Raw genomic sequence first — 16478 nt, forward strand, 5'->3', positions numbered from 1 at the left:
TACGACAACAACAGTGCTGTTTACCTGTTCCAACCCAGGTCCCCACCATGGGTCTTGGAGGAATACGACCCACACCAAGCTAATTTCATGTCATACATCAGGGATGCCTCGGCACCTCAACCACATCAGCAGCAGCAATGAGTGGTCCATGGAAAATTGTTACCTCCAACTTCCGCGGAGACATGTTCATGGATATATTCAATAACAATACTGTACAACAACAACCATTTAGTTATGACAAAACGATACTTTAATCAGTAGAACAATGACATGATTTTATCACAGCCTGTTGCTAGAACTTGTATCACAGTGTAGAAAACGGCAGGATGAATGAGTCACAACCACTAGCTTAACAAACAACATGGCAACAAGGGACTACTGTATTTTATGTCCATCACAGTCTTGATTGTCTAACTAATCCTGACATACCTGAAGGATTTCAACACTGTATATTCATAAGTTCATTCTTTATCAAACACTATAAATCCTTAAGATATTCATCAAAATCTTTATGTATGTCATGGTTACAAATAATTGGGTAGTCACAACTAATGTAAGAAAGAGACTTCTGTTCTATTTTTGGCATGTAACTAATGTAGTCCCTGTATGCTCGCGGGAAACTGTATTATCTGTCCATAACAACAGCAGTACCCATATGGCATAAACTGAGGTAATTAGAGAAATGATAATATCACATCTTGTCATTGTAATGTACTAGTGTAAGGTACTTTTACCATGTAAATGTTATATTAATGATTATATAATTAATGTTATGATGTTAAAACTTTCTTATCTTACAATAAAGTTTCTGTCCACCATATATATTGTCAACAAACTTTCAAATCTGAGCCGTATAATCCTAAGGTTTTTTATTATTTTTTATGATGCTGACTTACCAAATATTTGTCCAAATATTCAAAGGAATTCAGGGAGAAAAAAAAAGAAAATAATCTTCAACTTCCAAATTCGTTCTGCAAATAATAAAAGTACAACTGCCAAATGATACTGAAAGATAACTGATAGCTTTACTGTCGCAACAAGCATGTTAAATTTCAACTTCATTGCTCTTGTGGTTTAAGTGTGTGGAAATGTATTTTAGAGAATTTTGGAGAATGGTGAAAAGGTTTAATAAAAGAGAAAAATCAAACTATCGTGAAACACAAGTTGAGCTCCACTTCTGACTACACATATACCATATACCTCTCAGACCATGTGAGCGAAAAACTGTAAGATACACCTCTATATTCAAAATATTGTCACATGCAAATCTATGAATAAAAGTGAAATCACAGAATCCATGAACACCACTTCATACACTTGGCCCAATAATTAACACTGTGGGACTTTAGAATACTTAATTACACTTCAGTCATACCCCCTGACATGATTCATATTCAGGGATGAGAATAAAGTTTTGAGAAAAACCCGAGCCGAAGCTCCTGATATTTAGGCATTTTAAACCTTTAAAACTGGCTCAGAAATGACAATATCATGAACACAGGAACCAATAAAAAACTTTAAATCTGCTGAAGCACATTCATACAATTGTCAATGGATTTAGACGATTCACAAAAATTGGCCTTATTAAATTCCCGGAATTCTGCAGATCTGCGGAAAATTCTCATCCCTGCATATTGGAGGAAAATCCTTAGTCTGTGGGTGATGACAACAGCTGTACAAATGTTGGTGAATCACTGTCATTAAGTGAGATATTGTGCATGTGCCTCAATTAACATGCTCCAATGATTGATGTACACTTACATAACAATAAAATTCCAAGTAACAACATTGAGATTCACTTGCAAAGTGGATTGAACTTTTCAGCCTTGGCTGTTTTCCTAGAGAATCCAGTCCTCAAACATACAAGTCAGACAACAATTATTTTGATTTTCTTTCGAGCGTATTGTACAGATTGTTTGTTGTGTAGCACCACACTCCCACAGTCAAGCTGAAACACAGTGATCAATAAATCCTCGAGTTTGGACCAGACAATTCAGGATCGTTCCATAAAATCACCCAAAGTGTAATAGTTGTAAACAGTACAGAAACTCAACGCGACAATGAAATGATAGAAACACTGTAACAAGTGAGAGTAATGTGGAGATAAGTTCCAATTTCCATGAATCTACTAAAATCAGGTAAGGCTTAATTTTACATGACAAGTTCTGTTATCAAACATCTTTAGAACAGATTATTGTATTATAGTATTGTCTCTCTTTTTTGTTTCTTTTAACATTTGCAATTGCTTTCGACTCAAATATACAGCAAGAGGTCTGTACCAATTAAGAGTCACTTATATCTGCCAGTTCGTTATAAGCATGGTATAAACATTGTTTAGAGTATGCTCATCCATTCCCAATTTGTATGCATAGAGTGTTGCAACATTTTTCTGGTTGAACCCTGTTGGTTCCATACAGTCATGCACTTTATCAAACCTTGGGCTACATAACATTCACTATCTGCATGGTATTCAAGAATAAGAAAGAAAATGAAAATTAATTTTCCCAGCTCAAAAAATAAAACCCTCATGTTTTTATTGGCCAAAACTTTAAACTTACCCCAAAACAATTTTGGATTATGTTTTTGCCCCATATAAACTTCACAAATTGCCAAAAATAAAATACTTTAGAATTTAAAAGGAACATTATTTTGACCAGTGATTTATATTTTTTTTTTTTTTCCCTCCTGCCTTTAGGTTTTCTGAGGACAAAATCTGTAAAACAAGGAATAAAATTGGTCTGGCTTTAAAATGAAAAATAGTTTCTAGTTTCGTATTAACATTTTGCCTATAAAAATAAGTCAATTTATTTTGGGTAATGAGGTAATGTATGATTCCTGCACATATTTGGCCTTGGATCTAAACTCATACACCTTTGGTTAACTGGCATACAACTGTAATGAAACAGTAACAAAGTGTCTCGAGAGAGAGATTAGTGAGCTTCTAGTAGACAAATTGGAAATTGTGAAAGTGGTAAAACAGAAATGAAGGCATCAGCACACATTCTAGGAATACTGTAATAAATAATCCCTGGATGTTTACACACAATGATAAATAAGTTAAGCTCACTCTTAGCTAAGATCCACATGGGAACATGATTGCATGTTAAGTAGTCAATGACAGGGAACATTGGATAGAGTTCAGCACAAATATTCCTATACGAGCCTCCAAATGGTTAATTTTACCATCACATAAATGCAGAATAAGACTGCCTAAAGAAATAAATTGCAAAATAAATTCAGAATATAATAGATTTTAGATTTTTTCAGCAAAGGTTTAATAAATAGTTTGACAATGCCCTGGCAAAAGATCAACTATAAATACAGAACATATCAGCTTCTAAACATAAAATGAAACCATTTAACCTTCACAAAAATTGAAGGTTCCATACATTCTGAAAACAAAGGTGAAAAAACGTGTTGATATTCAAAATAAGTGAGACAATGAGCCAAAACCACTGAAGTATACTAGTAATTAAACCTATTTACACTTCCACTAGCACAATCAACAATAACAGGTCACAAATTCTTACAAAATAGAACCAACAAGAATAGAGATCTCAAAAATGTCATAGCACTTTGTGTTAAACATGTTACAAAACAACAAGTTAAAAAATATTTGGAAACACTTATGTGTTCTGAAGTGTAGTGAGTGAGTTTAGTTTTACACCACTCTCCGCAATATTCCAGCTATATAGCGGCTGTCTGTAAATAATCGAGTCTGGACCAGACAATCCAGTGATCAACAGCATGAGCATCGATCTATGCAAATGGGAACCAATGACATGTGTCAACCAAGTCAGCGAGCCTTGCCACCCATAGGGGGATCCAGAGCGGGGTTAGTGTGGGTTTTTTTTGCACCTTTGTCCTGAAAGATTTTTAAATGACCATTGAAACTCTCGTGAAAATGAAGTGTGTACCCCTCCTTTCTCAATAGTGTGCAATTGTAATTCTTTCTTTAGTAGGACTGTATCACCTGTTCTGGAAATGACGAAGATGCAACATTTGCGGTGCTTGAAGGATTTGTATAACATTTGCAAGGACTTTTGTGATGAGAATGCCTGTCAAGTTGAGACCCTGAGGTGTTGGTACCTACAACAATTGTTGGTCTCACACTGAGGGTGCTGCTGGCACCTGTATACAGATACTGATAGGACTGACCCAGTCAATAACACAGACTATACCTTCAACACATAGAGCTTTGTACGACTCATGTCAGTGCCAGTATTTTCCCAGATATCATTATTTGCTTCAATTGTTTTGTGAATGGGAAGAAATGACCAATGTACTCATCAATGTGCAAGAAATAATTTGCACGTCTTTTTATTTCATCTAGTATCAATTTCCTTTAAGTTTGTATTTAATATTAAACACAGATAGTCATCCGTTGAGCACACTTGCCATCCATGACATCACCGTTTAATGTGTACACCCCAAGCTCCACACAACAATATTTCCTTCTCTACCAAACTTGCAATGTATATACATTACACACTGCCATGGAGCCTTCCTTCACTGCTAGCTGTCTTCAGATGAGTGTTGATGATGTTTAGAGACATATACTTGAAGCAATGTTTTCTGAAGAATCCAGAAATTCCAGCTGGGATTTTCCATTTTATCCATGTACCCTCAGCTTATTTGCACAGGATAGGATGATAAATTTCATATTTAAGTACATTTTTTCCAATAACAAAAACAACCAAAATTCATAAAACATGGAAATCTTATCTTGTACAAATAACAGTCTTTGAAGTCAGTAAACAAGGAATATGCAGATCAGTCAGTGATTCTTGAATTATCAGCTCACAGAAACAAGTCTAAATGAAGCTTCAAATTTAAGAATACATCCACAATGTACTGTCACAACACTAATTTGGCAACCTCTTGAATTTTCTTGTCTCGATATAGAGAAGCTGTGAAGCATCATCTCATGACTTTGCTATGTTGGCCCCCTCGAGTTGACCGTGCTGACTTGGCAGACCGCTGAGACATTCGACTCATGGCCTGCTGTTCACGTGCCGGGCTGCTCTCCTCCACAAACTGGGATGACTGATGAAGGAAATCCTTGATGAACTGATTGACTTCCGATGGAGCCTCTATCATCACCATGTGGCTAGCATCCTCAATGACCTCCAGTCTGGACTGGTAGATTGCCTGAAACAGTCAGGAGTTGCTGGAGTGAAAGCAGGACCTTGGCTAACACAGAAGCCTCCTTGACTACACCAGCTAGATGGAACATCAGGTTGTATTGTCCATGCAGAACATGAACATTACATATCTCACCGAAGAAACTGACTGAACCATCAAAATGATCATTGGGTTTTTTAAATACCATTTTCAAACTACTAAAAATGCCACAATACTGCAGCTTGCCTGGCTTTGTAGTCAAATGTCATCAAAGACAAAGAAAATGTTTTTTATAAATGTCAAAAATTACTATGGGTTCTGTGTTTTGGGACTTATACAGACAATATACAGAGTTCAATTTCCTTTACATAATGTTTACCTTCAGAACCTTGTTTACCTTCTAAGGAGAATTTGTTTTCTAAAAACATAGTACTGTTCGAAATAGCTCACAAAATACACACTGAAGTGTTAATGATTTGAACAAAATATGACACCAGCATAACAGCTTCACCATCTTCATGTAACTTGCTAATGAAACAAATTTGACACAATAGTTCTGTTTAGCATAATTCCATTTCAAACGTTGACATGGTAAAGAATAATGAGTCCACGGTATTTATCAAACTGGGACACATAGTTATATCCCACTGGGCAATCAAGTATGACAAAATAAGTGGATGAATGAATATGGCTTTACACCACTTCAAGCCACACAATACATGTAAATGGTGGGACATATGAAATGGGTTGCAAACATTGTATCCATAAAGGGAATCGACCCAAAACCTAGGCAAGTGAACACTTTAACCCAGATAATCCTGTTAGAAACTAGACTACCAAACTGCCCCTCGTGATGGAATGTGAGATGACCCACCTCCTCCATGTCCTTCTCCTCCCTGAGGGACACCAGCTGGTCCTTAAGGCCATAGATGAGGAGTGTGGGACACATCAGCCAGTTGTGGAACAGCTCGTCCCCATCCGGCCAAATCTGCCCATTCATTGTGTGACGTAAGACATATGTGGGGATTGCAAATGCTTCCTCTGGTGAAATGACTGGCCTCCTGGTTGATGCAAATGCACTCCTGAAACGAGTATATTGCAAGAACATTACAGGATAAGATGATTCAGAGGTATTGAATTACATTCTGATGACGAGGGAGGTGAAACTGCTCTAGGTTCTGATTAAATAAAGTTAACATGAATACTGTAAGCATGGCGAAGTACATATATGTCAATAAAAAAATATATGTGTATATTCATGACACTGATGCATGAAAAAGAATGTAAATACTGTCAATGAATTCGGGAATTCTATGTTCGGGAATAAAGTAACTGGTTAATAATTATCATAATGTTAAGTAATAAATGATTTGTCGCCAAGACATCTTGTTAAGTGACAGGATTGTGGAAACTAAATTTGAGTCTGAATCTGAAATACCATAATTGTGTTGTAACTAGCTTACAATCTTTCACTATCAGTGTAAGGAATGAATGCTGCATGATACTGTAGAGTCAATGATGGTTGACAGGTGAAGTTCAAAGAATGAAATGACTTTCACCCATGTACAAAACTTACTTTTTAAAGGTACACTCTACACATGGTCTGACACAGCACAGAACACACACAGGGAGGGAGAAGATGCCAGGCTGGGGGTTGAGAGGGGTGGGCCCCCCCCCACTGATCATCACAAGCTTGGTCACACGTCGCGACCGTTTCCGACCGAGTACAGCAGCAAATGAACATCTGCAACCAAAGTGACAGTGAGAGCAAAACCTGACATCTAAAAACATTTTTTTGCACATTTACATTTTTGGCCAATAAAAATATTAAAATCTTATTTTTTGAGTGGAGAAAATTAATTCTTTTTCATTATCAATCTTGAAAAAATATGACCGGCGGATCCGTAAAACAAGAAATAAAATTGTTCTGGCCTTATGTACATTTGAACTATTTTCACTCATTGTGAAATTATGTCTGAAATACCAGTATCACTATGACAGAATAAAATCAAAATCAGCTGAAATATAAACATACTGGTTATTCATAACCGCCATTTGAATACCGGTATATAAATAAAATTCTTAAAAACAATAAGCATAAATATTTATCTCACCCATATGAATGACCAATAACAATGTTCTTTCTCTTGCAGTATCTATCAAACATCTCTTCCATGTCAGCCATGATTTCATCAAAGTGATACGCCCTTGCATTGTTTGGAGTAGAACTAAACCCATGTCCTATGAGGTCCGGGGCAATGATCTCATAGCCCTCATTAGCAAAATACTCTAGCTGAGGCATCCATATATCGCTGGACCCCCCTACACCATGTATGAAGAACAGCACACAGTCAGTACTGGTGGTTTTGTCCTGGACTTCTTTTGATTTTTGCTCAATTTCTACAGCAGGTATTTCTAGAGCAACTGGCTTTGCAGTCTCTTCAGCCAATGGATGATGATTGTCTCCCTGATAGGGTTGCTTCCTATCAACAGCCACCATGACACTTGAAGCAGATCTCACTGCATTCTGATATAAAGGGGAACTGCAAGAGAAAGTTGACTCTTTGGATTGCATCCCTGAAATTCCATTTTGAATTGGTGACAAAATACTGGCAGTGGCAGGTGTTTCCGATGTATTTATGGTATTTGGCAAGATGTCACTATGCGGCCCACCTGGCCTATCGGAGACAACCCTCCTCTTTGGTGCTGTCAGAGGACCACTGGTCACAAGACTGGACGGATAGCCCTGACGTCTGTACATTAAATAGGTGTCCATTTCAGTTTGAAATTTTTCATCTCTGGGAACTTGGTTGATGTGCCGGATTCTTAAATGTCGCTTTGGTCTGATTTCCACCAGGTGGTATTCCGATTCTGTTCCCGGGGCTGGAGAAATCTTGTTGGGCCTCCGGCAACAGCAACCTCCCCCTCCTGTCATGGTGATATAGAGGCGGGTCTCACTGTGTCAGTCCAATCTCCACCTGGTACATGTGACAGCCTGTATAACAACAAAAGAAATCCATAGTATTCTCCAGGGTTTTAAGTAATAATCACACTCCAGCATTCCAGCTATAAGACAGCAGTCTGCAAATAATAAAGTCATAACCAGACAATCCAGTGATTGACATCATGAGCATCTCTTTATACAATTGGGATACAATGGCATGCATCAACCCAGAGGCCCAGATAAGCTGCGTATCCGGGTAAAATATGCATAGAATTACGCATTGAAAAATAATTGTTGCGTACCAATTACGCATTTAAAATGTTAGATACGCGAAAAGTTTAAAACAAATGCGTACGGAATATATTCATAAAAATCGCTTGCGTAATGAAAAAGGCATCGATCGCTATCAAGTTGTACTGTTAGTATAGGACAAGTGTTGTACTGTCAGTAAAGGATGAGTGATTTTTTATGAAATAATTTCCATTATATTTAAGTTGGTTTTGATTAGGTATGACATAAGGCAGAACATACCTGCTTAGTAAACTTACTCAATGACATAATACTTATCTGAATAAAGTGACTGAAATACGCACATATATGAAAGCAGTGGGTAACGGAAAATGAAATACCCACTCAACATTCACAATACCCACTCCAAAAAAATACAATGGGTACAGTACCCACATGAGCTCAATCTTATCTGGAGCTCTGATCAACCCACCTTTTTATGGACATGATAAGTCATTAAGCGAGCATGGCTTATTCTGCATAATCAATAGTGTAGGGTTAATAAATGTTGGAAGTCTGGTTCCAGACTCTGCTATAAGTTACACCAATATTGTAGACATTGTTTATAGGCTGTGAGTGCTCACATTCACAATAGACAATACCATCATGTTAAGTTATGAACAGATTCTCAAACAACTCAATACAATAATGTAAATTTAAACCTCTTCCTTAATTTTGGTTCTTGGTATCAGTGAAATACAAGTCACCTCAATGAAGACATCACACAAGCATAATGAGCTGTCACAAAATTTACTTGAAATAGGAACTTTGTGATTCCCATTTTTTGCAGTTCCAAGCAAGTGTAGATAAATCCCTGCATAAATAACCATGGCAATCAGAAAATAGTTTGTTCTCCAGTATAATGTGGATTAAGTATTTATCCCATATTAAAGTATATGAAGATCCCATCATTATTAATATCAATAGATGTATGTGAAGTTGACTAAGCTAAGGATATAATTCTGCCTGTAGTCATTAATTATGATTGTCAATAACTATCATTCTAGGGGGAATTTATGAGGATGTCTTAATCACACTTGCTGGGGTTGCACTTGAGTTGGCTTGTTATGATGATAGTCATGTTAACTTGTCAGCTTAGATATTACTAAGAGTAGCTATTCTTGTGGCCAGTAATTAAGAAATGAGAAGAACAGAGATAGATAACAGTTTGAGTCAAATCCAAATGTTGTATATATAGGCAGTGTATAAACTAGTTTTGAAATGTGGCCTGTCCAAGGACTTGCTGTCCAAAAAAGTGACCAGTCCTGAACAAACACTGCCAGTCCCCAAAACTAAAACAATAACAAAATCAACAAATGTTGAAACGAAAATGAGTAAGAACATGATTGCTAAGACGAAGTTCAAACCAAGTTAAGTTTATATTTTTCAAATATTTCTCCCAACCAAAGGACGGCCTTACTTATTTCATAGACCGTCCTTCAGAAACATAGACCGTCATGGACGGTGGTAGGGGCTATATTTTATACACTGATATAGGTTCCTCTAATACAGTGTGGCAGTCAGGTAATAGAATGGTCAATGTTTTATTAATCACACCAAACTGGTATCTGATACATGCAGTGATATTCCTGTGTTTATATTTTTGTGAAGATTTAAAATTTTGTATTAAGTGCAATTTTTACAAGGCCATGTTGAAATACAGATCATAGGTTTGGCAAGATACCATAGTAATGGCAAGATATTTGTAAGGATGAAAACATATTCATTGTATTTCAGTATAGATTCTCCTACTATTCTTCCAAGCAAGAGTGAAGTAATACAACACAGAAATGACTTATATATATTAAACTGGAAAGAACAACATGAACATATACCTTATAGAGATAAACAACAACAACAACAACAACATCACATTGGTTGACAGTAACAACTAGGGTTGGGTACCACGAAAATTTCAGTACCATGGTATACCAAGGTTTTTGTTCAAGTACCATGGTATTTACCACGGTATACTGTGCTGCAGTAACTAACTACTAACTAATGAATCCAATTGTCTTGTTTAATGATTTTGAATGAATTGGGCCATGAAGTAATGTCATAACTATAATAAACAAGTATGAAAAATACAAAAGTGTTTTAGACTTTTCTGGGAATTTCAGTCATCACAACAGGAAACTTCCCCCAGAAGAAGAAATCTGAAAATTTCAAAACTGAGCTCACTGACAAGTTCAACAACTCAAACATTATGAACAAAATAAACAATCTTGTTAATTCCAATAAGTCAACGACATTAAGCTACCATAACTTAACTTACATGCAATATCACAAAAATCACACTGACTAGAAATATTACAAGATTCACAGTGAGCAATGAGATTCTTGAATTCAACATTATTCAGGTATTAAATTACTAGGAGTGCAAGTTTTAGTTTGCAAAAACACTCATCACTAGTCATCATTCATCAGTCATCACAAAAAGGAAACTGAGATGATATACTTCAAAAAATTCCATATGAAACTGAAAATTTCAAAACTGAACAACAAATTAACAACAAATCTGTTAATCATCAATGCCATTGCCAGTACTTTTCGTCCGAGTATTTTCTTCATTCAATCTACCAATGGATAACGGCATTTTAAAGAAACCATATAAAGAAAAACTAGTGACATCACAAATTTTGCTAACAAATATCTTTGTGAAGAGAAATAGAAAATGGAAACACCATGGTTTTCCGGTTATCCAGTAAAACCGCCCATCTCTAGTAACATATACTAACAACAAAACGAAGTCAACTGTGTACAAATATACAGTGCTGACAACATTAGACTGACTGACTGAGTATGGTTTTACGCCACTTTTAGCAATATTCCAGCAACATCACGGCGTGGGACACGAGAAATGGGCTTCACACATTGTACCCATGTGGGGATTCAAACCCGGGTCTTCGGTGTGAGACAAGATTAGAGATGATGAGAGAAATGTTCTGTTGTTTTATCATTATGGTACTGATGAGGACACTATCCTTTACCTGTGTTGGTTAATAATCTATATGGATAATAGAATATAAAAGTTGTCATCCATAAACTATATCTTGCCCTTTCTGTTACTTACCAACTTCTAAATAAAAGCAATAAAAGAGGTCATAGATTAGCTAGGTCGATTGCTACAAACAGTTTATTTTTAAAGTGCTGTATATTACTGTAATCGTACATATTTTCACGGGGTGCAATTTTCGCGGAAAGTTCACAAAAGACCTATTAGTGCAGTAGTTTTTTCGAGCATTTCAAACGCCTTAGTGGTGTCCATCACAAAGTTTTCACAACCCATAGACATGCAATGATCATGAATGCCATAATTGAATCGTGTTTACTAAAACAATCAGAGAGATGTGGGACTATACTTGTGTCCACATTGTGATTTGTGACTGATGTAAGTGAGTTTCGTTCATTTTGTGATTACGAGTAATCAGCTATCAATTAACTGGCAAACTGATAAACATTTGCTGATTGTGATCGCTATTACTAGTAGACTAGTATATACCTCTATTCCTTTGCATATTGTTTTGATGTTGTTATCTGGGAGAATAAACAAATTGCATGTTGTTCCTACTTGAGTATTTGTCATGACTTGACCATGAATATTTCGCTTGGTATGAATTATTGACGCTAAAAGCGCAAAAATTAATCCCATGCGAAAATAACTACGATTACAGTATATTAACTGAAAAGCACATGTTTCTGGTCCTACCTACAAACTACTTCATTTAGCCCTTACAGCAAGCTTTTCAAAGTCAACAAGCAATAATCAGATTTTCTGCTGCTAGGACTTCTTTGCACAGTCCTGCAGGTCAATCATCACGCCTCATCTGAGTAAGCTGAGTGTCAGACAATGGTCACACAAATCATGCTGATTCAGCTACCATAATGACCACATATTCATACTTATACTTCAGCCTATTTCAGGACAGAGGACTTCAATGATGGATAATAAGATGGAACATATCTGCCTAGCACTTGGGACTTATTAATTTAATTTACCATCACTGCTGGTCTCCTTGTCCTTGTATTTATTACTGTTAGGCCTGGCTTCCATTTGTTTTCTTACCACCCTGTTATATGCCACTATTGTTACCTCATCAACTAAGCCTGGATAAACAATCCCTGGCTCCCTTTGTCCATCCACCCAGTTAGTGCTAATTATACCACACACACACACACACACACACACACACACACACACACACACACAGACACCTGGGCTGCTATTTGTCTTCCTTATCAATCATGCCTGGAGTAACAATCCCTGGCTTCCACTTGTCCATCCACCAATTAACTACTGGCTTCCTTTGTTATACTGTTGTTTCAACATGTACATATATAGCTGTTTGCTCCTAATTGTTTCATTCACCTGATGAAGGAGTAAGAACATACTTCGAAACGTCGTGACCCTTCACAATAAAGAAGTTGTCATCCATAAAACTCTTTTCTTTAATAAGAATGACAGCAAAAAGGCTCCTCTTCAAAACATCTATCATGCTTATGTCATAATTTGATCATTATCAATGAAATAAAAATACACATAGGGTTTTATTAGATTAAATTATAACAGCATTTTCTTATTTGAAGTCACACTATTATATACAGACTATAGGACAAATGATATGTAACACTGCAAAAGAAATACTTTGTACAATTTGCCACTTTTGGGTCAATAACATCAATTCAGAAGATAGTTCACCAATTCCATCTGTGACATAATTTTAAGCTCAGAATGACACTGCAGTGCAGAATATTTATGATATTAGAATGGAGGTATATATAATGGACTCAATAATTAATAATGATTGCATTAGAAAGTATCAATTACATCACCATATACAGTGTGTGAAATAAGGCCCGTCCGACATGGTCTAATTTTACAGCTAAGTTAAAGTTATGCATATCTTTCACTCACTGATTTGAATTTTTATGCGTATATGTGAAATATCCATGCATAATTTACACAGATGCTCATCTTATCTGAAGCCCTGACTATATATGATATTGTTTAGATTAGTATACAAACAGGAATGTGCTGGTTTCTATAGATCATAGTTTAACTGGTACAAGTCAGCTGCCAAAATTGTTAGGTTTGTCCATACCAAAATCCCTACGATGTAGAATAAGATGTTTACATGCCGCCATCACATAGGAGTAATATTGAGAAATGCAGCATTTAACATTGTGTGTGTTTCATTGGGTGATGTGTCTTTAAAGAAGGATACACAAAGCCATTTAGAAAGTGGTCAAATCCAACATATATAACATATTCCCAGTAAAGTACAGATTCTAGTACTTTTTGGGTGTGTGTTTCCTATCCGGGATTCCAACCCACACTCTCAGACTGAGGAATCTAATGGCCAACTGATTTTTCTCAACTCTCTCAAGGACAGGCACTGTCCAAATGCACGTAGCGGTAATCTCACATTCGGACTACTTTAGTGAAACTTTTCACTTTCGACTCCATTCTGTATCAGATATAACTATTCCATGGCCATGTTTAGGTCTATTTATTTTTTGTAGTGGGACTTGGTACTGGCTAGCAGATATCTCGCATCCTTGGTAAATATTTGCAGTCAAGAATGTCAAACATCAGTATCTTATTTAATGATGGTATTACAACTGTAACTCTATCACAGCAACGTCTGATACAAATCATCTAAATGTCCGAAATTCAGTTTAAATGAAACATACTTACTCCGCTGTCAAAGTTGTTTACGGCATCTCCATGTTTATCCTTAGAACTACTTCCATTTGGTGACATTCCACTTCCTGCAAATAGTTCAGTAACTAAAGTCTCCCTTTTTGAATAGTTCGACAATAGTATTGACATTGTTGTGCAGTACCATACTATTATTATGCCAGTTTAGTTTAATATAGCAACATGGGTCCTACATCTCCCGTATGATGTATCACTTGAGAAAATTAGTACGCGCAATATAGTTCGCGCACTCTGGAAGTTCCGAAGTAACATTGGGAACCTGTGGTGTGGAAACATGTGGAGGTATGTATATTCTGTGTAACCTGCAATTTTGTCAATATCTTTTCAACGTCTTTGTGTGACTCATATACAGACGTTTTTTGTGCTTAATGATTTTAAATTGACTTCGTTATTTTATCAATGAGCTTGTCATAACTTAGTTGGTTTTGTGTTAGAGTTACCCCCCCTTCAATCAGAAAGGTTATCAAAAGTAAATATGAAATTATTGGCTCGAAGTCATGTTTGATTATGTTGACGGTAGATTAGGAGTCTGATGCACTAGCCCGTGGTTGTACATTGCTCAATGACAATAGAAATAGAATTCCAGAGTTGCTCTAAAGGTACATGTATATGTGTGCATAAATATTATTTTTCTGTGGATTCGGTAAACAGTTCCCATTTCGACATATTGTACCCAACTCTTAAAGGCCGGGGCGCAAACCTCCAAAACCCCCGTGGGTTTCCAAATAGTCTCCCATTTGCTACCCCTAATCAGTGAAGATGTTATCAGCCCGTGAGTAACAAGGCTGTAACGGCTTGGGTGCCTGACAAGAGCCTGGCGATGTCAAAGGTTTACCTTTGAATTTACTACTAGAATACACATGTGCCTTATAGTAAATGTCCAACAACCCTTTCACTTCATATTTTGATGACTAAAGAGAATAATTTGATTGTCATATATCAAACTTCAGACTTTACTTATATTCTGAATGACAAGGCAATTTAAGGACAAGGCAAGGAGGCCACACCCCATCTGTGTATAGGATTGAACCCCGGCCTTTAAGAACTGAGTCATGTCACCAGAATTAAAACGAGGATGTGGTTGGAGAAGTTTTCAAAGAATGTGCTTGCGTCATGTTTTTATTTTACACTTTAAGAATACCCATTGTTCTCATGATTATCGTTTGACACTTAAAGGTCACATGCAACGTAAAACACAACTTTGCAGATTCTGATACCTTTCGGTATGGACTTACCGAAACAAATCGTCAAAAATGCAAATTCAACTTATAAAGTTGAAAAATAACGCGATGAAAAAAAACGCGCGCAATCAGAGTTCAAAGGTTTCACTAATTTTCCCCCGACTTTTCTGGGGAAAACGGGTTTCAACAGCTGGGCTGCGCTTAAAGCACGTGCGCAGTGAAGTAGGTTCGCGCATCTTGGAAGCGGTTGTCTGGTGAATGCTCGGTGAATGCTTTGGTGTGAGCTATTTTTCTAATGTTTTGTTGATATCTCACAGGCGCAAGCTTTTTATATGTTATGACAGTAAATTAACTGTTCATATAATTTCATTTTTCTATTTCACCACACGTTCTTCTTACCGAGTCACTTTCTCAGTTCGATACTTAAAAGCAATGCCATTATTTAGCGTTGACAGAATTTCAAACTGTGATATAGATATGTCGTCACAGACTAAACTCAATGTCTTGTTTTATTGACACCTGTGTGTCTGCCTGCCTGTCTGCCAATGACAATATTCAATACACAGCTGCTATCACTGACCACATGCAATTTGAACTTAACACCAATCAGGCTATACACCATAAACAAAATGCATTGATTTATGGCCCGAGTTCGGTCTCTGTCACATTATGTAATTACACAGACAGGCAGGTGTGATACTTGAACACATGACATGTTATGATGTCTGTTGATTGCAAAATGTTATACACAAAAAATGAGCATGTATTTACAAAACCCAACATCTCTATATATACACACACAATGACCTGTGAGGGCATCTGCAAATGAACCAGTCGTTACACTTGAGTGCACACCCACCCGCTCTGACTGGGTTCGGTATCCCGGCGGCTTCGTTTCTTGGGAAGTAAACCAAAGTAGACAATATTGCACTTTTGATTTGCGATTGTACGCTTATAATTTTGTTTATATGTTTTTTCATAACCAGCAATGTATATTATGTGTCATGAATAAGTGATAATTGTGTTTTAATTATGTATGATTTTTGGGTTGCATGTGACCTTTAACTTAATATCAATGTCTGTGTGATGCAACACCCCTCCTTACAGCCCGAGTGAGCACTGATTTCTGAAAGTCTATGATGTGGCAATATTTCAAAATGATATTGAGATATGATATACTAGATAACGGAGGAGTGCTGTTTGTTTCAGGTTGTTATCC

General features: G+C 36.6%; 1 protein-coding gene across 1 annotated transcript in view; it reads right to left on the reverse strand.

Moving 5' to 3' along the window:
- Positions 1-227: 227 nt before the first annotated feature.
- The window catches only part of LOC124255861, a 46063-nt gene continuing 29812 nt past the window's right edge, over positions 228-16478 (reverse strand). Inside the window, exons 10-13 of the mRNA XM_046689805.1 lie at positions 7239-8086; positions 6701-6868; positions 5999-6206; positions 228-5151 (exon numbers count right to left, since the gene is read on the reverse strand). Of these exons, the coding sequence (XP_046545761.1) occupies positions 4921-5151; positions 5999-6206; positions 6701-6868; positions 7239-8086 (1455 nt within the window). The 3' untranslated portion in view covers positions 228-4920. The remainder of the gene's footprint in view (positions 5152-5998; positions 6207-6700; positions 6869-7238; positions 8087-16478) is intronic.

This window comes from Haliotis rubra, unplaced genomic scaffold, assembly GCF_003918875.1.
Source record: "Haliotis rubra isolate DU_JTF1 unplaced genomic scaffold, ASM391887v1 Scf61, whole genome shotgun sequence".
Taxonomy (NCBI): Eukaryota; Metazoa; Mollusca; class Gastropoda; order Lepetellida; family Haliotidae; genus Haliotis; species Haliotis rubra.